Source organism: Camponotus floridanus, unplaced genomic scaffold (assembly GCF_003227725.1).
Source record: "Camponotus floridanus strain SB8 unplaced genomic scaffold, Cflo_v7.5 scaffold39, whole genome shotgun sequence".
Taxonomy (NCBI): domain Eukaryota; kingdom Metazoa; phylum Arthropoda; class Insecta; order Hymenoptera; family Formicidae; genus Camponotus; species Camponotus floridanus.
Genome location: NW_020229536.1, coordinates 1,377,356 through 1,390,286, shown reverse-complemented (window position 1 = coordinate 1,390,286; position 12,931 = coordinate 1,377,356). Strand labels below are relative to the sequence as shown.

General features: G+C 29.3%; 1 protein-coding gene across 18 annotated transcripts in view; it reads right to left on the bottom strand.

Moving 5' to 3' along the window:
• Positions 1-2,549: 2,549 nt before the first annotated feature.
• LOC105254958 (heterogeneous nuclear ribonucleoprotein R) overlaps positions 2,550-12,931 on the bottom strand; it is a 31,860-nt gene continuing 21,478 nt past the window's right edge. For 7 of the 18 annotated variants that reach the window (XM_020028655.2, XM_011263959.3, XM_011263968.3 and 4 more), the window contains 2 exons: positions 8,749-8,914; positions 2,550-6,629 (listed from right to left, as the gene is read on the bottom strand). In XM_020028655.2, the coding sequence (XP_019884214.1) occupies positions 6,382-6,629; positions 8,749-8,914 (414 nt within the window). In that variant the 3' untranslated portion in view covers positions 2,550-6,381. Of the gene's footprint in view, positions 6,630-8,748; positions 8,915-9,411; positions 9,528-12,931 lie in introns of those variants that run through there. The other 11 variants (XR_002192716.2, XR_003123188.1, XR_003123189.1 and 8 more) reach the window with 7 other exon arrangements.

Below are 12,931 nucleotides of genomic sequence, written 5' to 3'. Positions count from 1 at the left end.
CACTACTCTCATTTGAAAGCCAATTTGCACTCTTATTGTTTCTCGTTTTCACTGGGGAGCTTCCTATAGCCTTGACACGATATTATTACTAGAATCATGAGAGAAAGCAAAATAGTTGATTACTGGTTCTAAGTTCCAGTACTTTAACAACGTGCAACTTACAATTGACAAAAGGAAATACAGATTTCTTATATTAGACCGCTAACACCGCCAACAGCGATGTTAAAGGGCTGATGCAAGGGCAGCCATTTTCTGAGTGGGTATGTAAGCTGCGCAAAATATTCATTATAGATTCTATCATATTTTTTGGGAATTTAATTTTATCTCTCTATAATCAATTTTAATTGACTCTTTTCAATCATTTTTAAAGTTACAATATTTCATATAAAAATTAATTTCTAAATATTTGGTATTTATCCAGATAGCAAAAATAATCATTTTAATGATATTTTGACGACAAATCGTAATAACTACTTTTGCTGGGTAATAACATAGTTACAAATACAGCAAATAAAAAAATACATTCTATTGTTCGAAAAGTTCTATTACCAGAAAAGTCCAGTTCAAGTTTATAAAAAAAAAATAAGAGAAAAAGATTGTGTATTTATTGAAAAAATTTGATATTTTTTCTTTTAGAATATTTACTTGGACAGTCGAATATGCATATCATTGGCATATTTCTTATTTTTATATATACATTTTTTATTTTTAAATGTTACATTATGAAGTGGCATATCCAACTTTGCGACATCTGATACATTTTACCCACCTAGAAAATGGTTAGTCCTTGCATCACATTTGAGCATATGAGACTTAGCTGTACTCTACCAATGAAGTACTGTTAAAGACTTAGGCCGATATTCATAGTCCGTTTTTATTTCAAAGCTCTCTTAAATAAGGTCTTAGATGTTAATACATTGCAGATATTACAAAAACATTATTTTATGATTAGCAATATTACAGAAATATGTGCTGCATACTATTATATATTTCCGATATTTAAAATATATAATATATATACATAATATATAATAATATAAGTATATATAAATATAATATAAATATATATATTTATATTATATTAAATATATAAATGTGTGGCATGTGTTTCTCCGTTTGCTGTTACTTGGCGACATCAAACTTAATTAAATATTCGTACTCAATTTTTTATTATGAATATATATATATATATATATATATATATATATATATGTATGAAATAGATATAAAAACACTAACATAAAATATAAAAAATGTATTTCTTTTCTTTTATCAGTTTAATTTCTGCCTTAATTTAAAATAATTTGTTTAATAACTTGGATTTCTTAGATCTCAGAATATTAAACAGATTACTTAAAATTAAACGAATAAATTGGAAATAGTCTATTTGTTGCATCTATTAAAGTATCTCTATTAGAGTGCATGTAAGATAGTTATATATAGATTATTATATAATAGAGATAAACATTTTAATAAAAACATTAATAGACATTTTTTAAACATTTTATAAACGGTTAACAGACCTTTAATTATAAAGAAGATAGATCAAATTTAAAAGACACAAAAATGTCTAATTTTGACTAAATTTTATATTTCTATAAATTTCCAATTTATTCATCCATAAGAGATAAAATTATTTTATTTAATATTACTTGACAGTTGCATTCTTTCAAATATATTATATTGGAATGTTGCAATGATGTTTCGTTGCAAAAAAACATCTTAATGTTACTATAATTTTACAGCAAAGCTGGAATAAAGTTTCACAATTTATTTGCAACATTTGATTTGCAATGTCTACAGCCATTTCTGTACTATGGGCTAATACAAGAAATGTTAATAAAAAATAAAATCTATAAAGTCATGTAAGACTTTAATCAAAGTTCTTAAAGTAAAAATACAATCTTCAGAATTTAAAAATTAAAGTTGTTTACGATAATATAAGTATTTAACATAAAAATTAACGAAATTATCAATTTTGTAAAAAATTCTCCAAGAACTAATAAAATTCCATAATTACCTGATTTTTTTTATTGAAGACAGAACGAATATGTTTGAAAATAACAGGTTTTCAAAATTCTTCCTAAAAATAATACCTTGTTTTTATAATGGAACAAAAAAGAATGAAATTTCCCACTTTTCTTTATACAAAATATTAATTTGTATTTGTTTTCATTTATATTTCTATTTATCTTTATAGATTAACAGCATTAATTGTAAAATTCGAAAATTCTTTCCAGAAATTTTAAACCCTGATAAATTCGAAAATTTTAAAAATAACAAGTTTTATTTTTATCCTTTCTCGAATCTAAATTCAAGACACCTTTTTAATAAGAAAGCTTGTGAGTATTTTGTATGAGTAACACATTAGAAAATACCTTAAAAAAATCTTATGTTGCACTTTTATGTTGAAAGCTACATCAAGAAAATTTTTTAAATATTTACCTGGGATCTTGAATAATACCTGGAAGATCGAGAATTTTTTTATAAGATATGAAAAGATACTCTGTAAAAGTAAAGGTAGTGAAATATATAAAATGCAGCACAGATTTAAGAAAGGTAATTCACATACAACTGTTTATTGAGACATGTAGAATACATCTGGTCATACACAAAAATCTTTGATACTTCAAATCAAGCTCTTAGCCCGAAAAAAGGAATCATGTTATAACATTCTTTTTTAAATTCATCATTAATCATTATGTTTAACTACGTTTCACACTAAAGTTAGGGGCAACTTGGAGAAATAAAAATTGCGGGAATTATAAAGCAAAGCAATTAGTAGATAGGAGATGAATAATAAAGAATCCGAAAAAACACAATTTATAATTATAAAAAATTTGGCGATAAAATAATTTTGCACGTTTGTTTTATAGCTACGGAGCTGATACGTAGCACAAAAAAATATAACATGTACATGTATCTTTTTTTTTCCTTTTCGGGGGTTTGGGGGCGGGTATTTTTCTTATTAAATCCTTCGTTACTATCGTACGATTTCCTTCTTTCTCGTTAATTAGTGCTAAATAACATCACGTCACAAAAATGCATATATTCGCAGAAATATAATATATATTTATATATAATTAAAAAAAACATGTGCTTCGGGCCGCTTTGAATTAATGTTCGCAACGTTTCGACCCAAGGATCACACAACATCCGACATATGAGAGATGGCCAACTGCGACATGATAAGCCCCAAATAATGTAATGATGTTTCGAAGAAAACAGAAATATGTCGCGAATCATCATTCATCATCATCGTCATTATCATCATCATTATTATTATTATCATCATCATTATCATCATTATTATTAATCGGGGCGTTGGCCGGATAAAAAAAGAAGGGCGCGCGCACGCGGCTACGGCATCGTCAGCCACAGTGTGTGTGGTGCAATATCCTAAAATGCGACCGATAACCCCCCCCCGCCTCTCTCCCAGGCACCCCAGCTGCCACACCAATTATCAAAATATAAAAGAAAATTGGAAGATGATACAAGATGGGACAAGGAAAAACGTAAAAGGGAGATGGAGATAAAAAAAAATAGGATAAAGATACGACAGTAATATATTTTTGGGACGCCTTTTTTGCCGGAGCAGGGCCGGGTGGTATTATCGATAAACACTAGTACCTAGATCAGTCTAAGAATCTCGTCACCGTGAACTGTCTCCGCTTTAGCCAAGTTATAATTCCTTGCCCCCGCAAGCCGAACTCTCTTTATAATCGTATCTCTGCATCTATGTACTTGTATGTGTATACATATGTAATATATATAACATATCTTTTTGCTTTCCTTATTTTTTTTTCCTTTATTTTTTTTCTATCATGTTCTTATTTCTTTTTATTAATTACAATTTTTTGCACAGAAGAAACCAGACTTTTTTTTATTATGTTGGAATATTATCATGTGTGTCACAAAAACCCACTCAATTATGATTAGCAATATCATCCTTATCATATTGTTAATATTAATATTATTATACCCTCGATATTATGCTTTTCATAAATAGGGTGTGTAGGTAAGTAGAGTAGGTAGATAAAGATATATAAAATATGGTAAGCGAATAATCAGTAAAAAGGGGCGGTGAAAAAGGGAGTACGAGAGGAATGAAAAGTAGATCATCAATACGAACCACGATTTCACAAATTGCTCGGATTTTTTTCCCTTTTACTTTTTTCTCGAAACAATGATCGCAACGATTGGAAACAAGACATATAAACAATGATCGCAATAAGAACAGGGAATTTTTCTTTCGTCTAATCATTACTTTCAAATGAATCAAATTCATCGCGCTACTAAAACAGTATTGATGACAAAGAATTAGACTGAAGTAAAATATGAATAAAAATCAACAAAATGCTCATAATACGAGATTGGGAAAACAATCGTCATCTAAACATTTTGTCTGTAATGTATCTATGATTTCGTAATTTTTTCACATATTGTGTATCAGCCTGTAAATTATATCTGATTTCATATTACAATGTGATGTATATGCGATCTTTTATATTTGTGATTGGTCGGTCTCTATGGCATAATTCGATGTAGAATCAGACTCCATATTGTATTACATATATATATCCGCCAATTCTACTGTTATATCAAATCCGATTTAGAGCCAATATATTGTTATATATGCGGTAATCGTCTCGTTTGGTAGTATTACAATAAACAGGAGACTGATATGCAGTTATTCCGTTATTACAATATCTTTTTTTTCTTTTTTTTTTTTCATCTTTATGTCGTATTTGTTTTCATATTTCAGGGGTGCGTGTAAAATACAAATTATTTGCATATATTTTTTTTTCTTTCCTTTTTCAAATAATCATCCAGAACAGGGGGTGTCTGGGCTCCAGGGACAGGGACCAACTACAGCCCGCACTTACAACTCTTACTAATTAACTAACAGGCTAACAATAACAACAAGTCAACACTCAAAATGTGTGCTGTATGTGTTCATGCATTTGTAAACATTAGATTTTACATCCTATTTCAATCCGTGACTATCATTATCAAATTCATAGTCAGTCATCTTTAAAAACGTTTCCTCTCTTATTTTTATAAAAGAGAATACAAAAAACAAATTTACTTTCTACATAAAATTTAGAAAAAACAATACACTCTCTTTCTTTACTTCTCCTTTAAAGATAATAGAGTTACCTTTGATATTTGCTTTCAACGAACAATTTTTAATTTTTCACTTATTAAAAAAAGAAACACATCAACAAATAAATATATATTATGATTTGAATCTGAATTTGTCTTGGCTATTCGGAGAGATATCATTGAAAAATTTACTGTACAAACAGATTTCTTTACGATAGTGAGCAATACTCCTTTTTTTTGTCTTATTTAATAAAATTCTTGCCTGACTGTAATCAAACTTAATCTGGGAGACATTCGCAGCAGAACTGTTGTCTTGCAACATTTTACCACTCGCTACTTTCGCGAAACCTTGCCTGACTCTTAATAATAATAGTTTCACTGACTGTACACGTTTATAGACCAACAATAGAAGGTCTTGTAGCGCACTTGGCACGCTCCACACGCACACATACACATACAAAGACACATTCCGCTTAAAGAAAACTCCCTTTCTCCATTTCTTGCAAATACACGTCTTAGACGGTCATTCATCATCGCATGCTCGCTAAATATCACATTCTCGCCCTGTGCCTTCTGTTTGCCTAACGTACCTACTACATTTCTCACTTCTTCAATCTTGGGAATTTTGTCTGCTCTATTTCTCTTTTGTTCCCTAACATTTTTGCTTTTTTTCCATGCTATCTACTTTCACAGCTTATCTAACACACACGCTTCGTCACGTAGATTCATAACATCATATCATGTATTAAACCGCAGGCTTCCATGAGTTCTTTTAACTAATACAAGCCATCACAATCCTTAAGTCAACATCACTGATCTTCATCACTTGGCAGTAAACAATGTGACAATGCAGTAGTGGTACTTAGATTAGTATTATCATTATAATAATAATAGTACGGGGTGAGTGGGCGGTCACACTCCGATGTAATATTTAGTCTCAGTGGCACATCACTGTACATAATCACAACAACAGTGGGCGATGGTGGTGGCGCAGAGTACAGTTGCTGCGTATTATTAATATGAAAAAACATTTACAATTATTCGAATTGATTAAGAGCGATAATAATATAAATGGATGATTTTCTCTTTCTCCTCGTCTATAGAATTTCTTCCCCCTTCTCTCTTTTTCGCGCGCGCGCACACACTCATCATGTACACATGCACTCTCCTTTTTGATGTTAACTTCCTTTCTTTTCCTCTAGTTTTTCTTTCTCGCTTCGACCTACCATGCATTTGTTCGTGCGTGTGTATTTTTTCATCACAAGCTTGCAGAAGTTAGCTCCATGACTGATAAGAGTCTTGATACCATTCGTGATCATCACCAGAAACACCGCCGAGTGCGCCGGCTCTATTTCCGAAACTTATGTCACCGCCACCACCACCACTGCCACCATTCACACTCGCCAATCCGTATGCATTGCCCAGTGGTTGTTGGGCGAGGGGCTGGTTTCCCCAGTTGCTCTGGAAGCGACGCTTAGATTCCCCCTGGTTCTGGTGACCCCCGTCAAATTTTCGTTTACCTGCTGTAAAAGATATCACCATCGTGATAAAATATTTACGTGGAAAAAATGTAAAAAAAAAATATTAACAGATTACATCCTTTTTAATCATTGTGCGTGACGTTGGAAAATATTATACATAGGAAGATGAAAGAGAGAGAGAGCTTCAGAGTTTTTTGTATGAGTATATGGTGAGGTGTGTTCAAAAGATGTACGGTCGAATAGTGATAACCAAGCTCCAATTCGTGAAACATTAAATAACGTAAAACGTAAGTTAATATATTCCATTGACTTTATAAAATTGCAAAATCTTCTTGAACAAATACTATAAAAAGGGGATAACTAACCTACTGCTCTGTTACAATCAAGTAGATGGGACTCGGATACCTTGGTTGGAAGGTGGATTGGATCGTTTACTGTAAGGTGAACAACACGTGAAAAATCCATAATAATCTAGAGGAATGTGCAGTCATATGATAAACTAATTATCATTATGTATTATCTAAATAATAAACATTTTTAAAGAACCTCACTGAAAATATCTATCAATAGCAAATCTGTAAAAAGAGAGAGAATCAAAATATAATTAAATATCCCAAATAATATAAAAAGTACTGCATGTGGTGATCATATAACAGATTTAATGTATCACTCCTTTTCATAATGGTTAATTGGAACTTATCTTTATATTTTAGTTAATAGAAGAATAAAGGATAAATAAATTTTATCGATATTACGCACATATAATGTCCGGGATTTTTTTTTTTTTTTTTTTTTTGTAAAAATTGATAACAGAAAAAATTGATATGCATTGTCAACTATGGAAAAAATTATTTAGAGAATAATTTTTTATCAATTTTTTTTCTGCTATCCCTTTTTACAAAAAAGAAAAAGAAAAATGGTGCTTAGAAACACTGTTCGGATGTTGTGTCCAATATATGTGATTTTTTTTTACAGAACAGAGACAGGAAAAGAGCAGAGAAACTTTTCGTAGAAGAAAAATAGATATCTAATAGAAAGCCTTTTAGCGAAAAGAGTGATATTTAACGTTAAAGAAACTTATATAGAACTTAAATAATGCGATGATGCTATCTGTAACAGCTAGTACTATAATAGCAATATAATATAGCAACAAAAAAATTTTATGTATATTTGCCAAAAAAAAGAACAAATTCTTTTATAATAATGATCATTACTCTAAAAGCCAAGCAATACTACCAAAAAAATTTATATCTTTTTTTTATTAATAAAAGTTACATTAGTAACAAAGTAACATTATTAGAGAGTGTTTATTATTATATGATAATCACAATTGTAAATATTGCAATAAATTAAAAATATATATAAAATTATCTAAAATTTATGTTTCTTTTTTAAGTTTTTAAAATAGCCCTATATGATGTTATTCCTTATATAAATGATTCTTTTAATCATTCCTTATATAAAAGTTTCAGAATTAATCAAAAAATTAATAGAGAAATATTCTCTGTACATCTCTTGTTATATCTAAATAAATTGGAATATCGCGTAAATTATTAATTTTTTGATAAATCTATTTAATATTTTTTTCTATAATATTTTTATAACTAAAACATATACAACTATGAAGAGATTTATACAAAAAATTATATTAAAAAATATATGCTAGTTCGAAGTAAATAATAAGATAATTATATATATATATAATTTTCTATTAATCTATTGATGCTAAAAAATTCATAGATACCATTATAATAAACACTCTTTATATAACATCGTAATTTAACATTTTAATATTTGTATTAATTCCCTAAAACTATGAAAATTGAATTAACAAAATAATATCTATATAAGATCTAATATTTGAACAACCGACTGTTTCTATATATCTGAACAATGATCATTTTTTTACATTTTCTGGAGAGCTTCATCATTGATGTTTAAAGAATTCCATCATTAATACAACAAATTTTTATATAACGATAGTTACAGACACAATGATGTCAATGCAAACTTTCACACGTAAAATGTATTTCAATGAATTCAGAATAGTAAGTGTATATGTATATGTATATGTATATGTATATGTATATGTATATGTAGTGGGAAAAATGTAAGTGAAGTGTAAATAGTGTAAAAGATGATTTATTGTGGAGATACAGACCATCCTCACCTGGTAAACTTCCCTTGGCGCGGACCCCCCCACGAGCGGCCAGCCGCTGGACCCCACGGACCCCTGAAGCTGCGGGGTTGCGTCCCCCCCTGACTGGCCCACGGGCTTGCGGGCCACCGATTCGGCCACGTGGCACTACTCCACGGCCACGACCAGCCTGACCAATAAACACACACCCAAACTGTTACCCTATCTAATTACATAATTGTTTGCATATATCTGCATTTTAATTATCTTTCATTCTTTTGTTATTATTTCCTCTGTCTTATATGTAATTAGGCATATTTCGCAGTAGTGGCCCTTAAAGATGTTGCTAATAATTGTATTAACATATGAGATAAATAAAAAAATTAGTCGATATATCGCTGATCGAAATATTTTCTACACATATTAACCTATTTCATATATTTAAAGATGTACACATATGTACATACATACAAGGTTTTTATATACACATTATGAACATAGCATGAGAGAAGAGCTTAAGTGAAGTAACAGAGAAAAAAAGATACTGGACAATGTGGAAGACAAAGAGGGAAAAAAAAGAGACAAAAAAGAAAGCGAAAAGACAAAGCGGAAATAACAAAGCGGAAAAGAGAAAGCGGGAAGAAACGCGGCAAAAGAGATAGATCCTATAACCAAATCTTTACTAACCACGTTTTTACATACAGCAGTAGGAGTTAGCAGAGTTATCCAATGTAGTAAAGCGAAAAGCGAACTGATTGGTTGGCGTAGGAACTTTTAAGCGACACAAGCTATTGCACTGGTAGCTAAAACAAAATTCAACCAAAAGGCATATTATATAAATAAGTAGCGTAACACATTATTAAGCGATTAAAAAAATCTGATTTAAGCATGGAAGCTATGATATTATTTTATATACATGGGTATGGGAAACGGCGAGAGCCAAAGCAAGAGTTGTGAGATGTGTTTACTGGTGGTGCTATATACGAGGGAAAAAATCCTTCTATTCCTCGTCATCTATCTTCGTGGTCTTTACCTATATACAATTCACAATAATTTACAAATGATAATAAAGCATAATTAGGCACAATATACATGTACAATAAACCATTTGTGAATAAATTGTATTCACATGGCATCATTCCTTAATCATTCAGACAGTGTTGTTTATAATTTGCGACAAACTTCTCCTCCTGTTTTAGGTAAATCAGAGTACATTAAGTTGAATTTTATATATATTGTATGTGTATGTGTATGTGTAAATGTATATAGCGTACGCCACGCGATTGTTTATCTAAATATAAAATATGTTAATATAATATATAAGAACGTATGAGTACATCTATACTCCTTTGGATGCACTTTTATGGTCTTGTAAAAAATTGAATTGAAAAAGATGATGCATATGATTGTTGTTTGTACATTTAATGATCATCTAAAATATCTGTCGTTTTTAATGATCAGAATGTTACAAAGCATGTTACACATGCGTCATTTTTTTTTAAATAAGATATTTTTGAATAAACCTCAAAATTTAAAAAAAAAGATATTTTTGTATATTGGTCCATTAAAACATATCATTTAATCTACGGAATTACCACTTTAAAATAATTAATTTAAAATAATTAATTTAAAAGCTTATTAAATTTTTTCATCTTTTGAAAACAAATTTAATCTAAAATTTATATCTAACACAAAATCAACTAGAATTATTTATTGTCAAACTCCTAAAAATTTAAGCCATCACAATACACGATCTCTAAAATAATCGCTGTTCAACATATTGCTGTAAAGTCCAGAAAAATATATCATTTTTCTTATTCTTCAAATACAATATACTAAACTAAAATATAATCACATTGCTATTAGCTTATTTCGAAATCAAAATACGATTTTGGTAAATAATAAATTAAAATTGCTTGTCAAAAACTGCTTTAAATTTCGTATTCAAGATTATTTGAAAAGCATATTATTATCTTATAAGGAGAACACTAGATATGGCCTCCTTCGATTTGATTGATTTTAATATATGCTATAATTCTTTCTCCTACTAATCCATAGTAAAATGATAGGACTCAACTTTCAAGTATTCATGAAAAAAATGCGTTTAAAATTTTATGAGGTATTTATATAGCGAATTGTAAAGAGAAATTTGCAGATAAGAAAAAGATTGTAAAAAGAGACTTGTAGTCTAGTGACTAACAACTCGTGAAATTCTCACTTTGATGAAATTTTATACATATGTAAGAAGGAGGGGATAAATAAAAGAATTTAAAAATCTTCAATTACTGCAAAAACAATTTTATAAAGGGATGGTTTCGCCATTCCTCATATGTAGTGACTTTTTACTTTTCTTGATATATTTCGAAAATTATGCGAGATATCGAAAAACATTTTTTATATGAATAATTTCAACAAATAAAAAGCAATATGTAGCAATTGAATATTTTAATTACTACACCGTTTACCTGCAAATCTCTTCATACAACTTGATATATAAACATTTCGTGAATTTTTAAACGCGTTTTTCTCGCGAATATTTGAAAGTTGAGTTCTATTATTTTACTATAGATTAGTGAAAGAATAAGATTAACATATATTAAAATCAGTCCAATAGAAAGAGATTACCATGGGACTGTTTAATGTTTCCCTTATTAATGAATTTTTTTCGATGTTTGCTACAATGATATTAATAATAATATACGAGTAATGAATATATGAGATAATAAGTGTATGATTTCATTAAAAAATTGATGTCCCTTCAAATCAAAGTATATTTCTTTCAAACTGTATTTCTTTCTAAAAAAATGTTCTTATTAAAAACAACAGATATTTTAGATAGTCATGCTAAGTAAGATATATTCTAGTTCCATTTTTTCAAACTTGTAGAACATATTTGGCATATTTGATAAAATTTGTTTAAATAAGAAGAGAATTGTCTCTATCTTTGATTAGAAGAAAAATTGATAATGCTATAGGGATATAGCGAAAAAATGTAAACGATTTAAAAAATCGTGAGAGAAAACGAATCGAAGAGTACATATAGAAAAAATGTATGACATGAATAAAATCATATTGTATGAGTTTAAACAACGTAAAAATATAGATTGTTAAGAACATATTTGAAAAAATTAATTGTCTCTATCTTTGATTAGAAGAAAAATTAATAATGCTATACAGATATAGCGAAAAAATGTGAACGATTTAAAAAATCGTGAGAGAAAAAGAATCAAAGAGTACATATAGAAAAAATGTATGACATGAATAAAATCATATTGTATGAGTTTAAGCAACGTAAAAATATAGATCGTTAAGAACATATTTGGAAAAATTAATCTACTTTTTGAAAAAACGAACACAATTTGTTGGATATAATCGGCAGTACGTCAGAAAGTAAAAAAGTAATAAAAAGCGAAATAATTATCGAAACATACAAAATAATGTCAAAGCATTTTGACAATTTGAAAAAGATTCTTCTTGTTTGTTTGTCCTCTAAAGCGATGATCAACTACGACGTATATATCATATCATGATACAGGAAGCATAAGTACTAGATATGATATATAATAAAACTGAGTTATTGTAGTATTATAATGTAATGAAACATTAACAAGAGAGAAAGAGAGAGTTGATCGCAATATAAATATTGTGGTAAAAATAATGATAAAAAAATTTTGCGCCTTGCACCTATATACTCTTCTACGTCATATTTGGATAACCCTGTAACTTGACATAGAAAAAAATATCATATCCGAGCCACGAGACGCAACGTCGCTCTACAGGAAGAAAAAATAGTGAATTGCTCGTATATAGATTATATATATATATATATATATATATATATATATATATATATGTATATATGTATATATTTGTGTGTTTGTGTGAATGAATGAGTGAAAGAGAGAAAGTCCTGTACGCTGCTTTCTGCCTACATCTGGAGTTTTCCTGAAACTGTGCTAGAGTAGCAGTGAGAGAAAAGTAAGATTAGGAAATCCTGCAACAATATAAAAATGTGCTATCTTCTTCCTTCAGAGAATTTTCGGGTAATTTAAAACTTTCGTTTATATTCTGTATTTTCTCTTTTCTTTTCCTTCTTTTTTTAAATTTATTTATTAATAAATTGCTTTTCCCGGCTGTATCTTGCTTGAAAATTTAGAATGGGTCTACCATGGCTCAGATATGATTTGCAAGCAATTTGAAAGTGGCA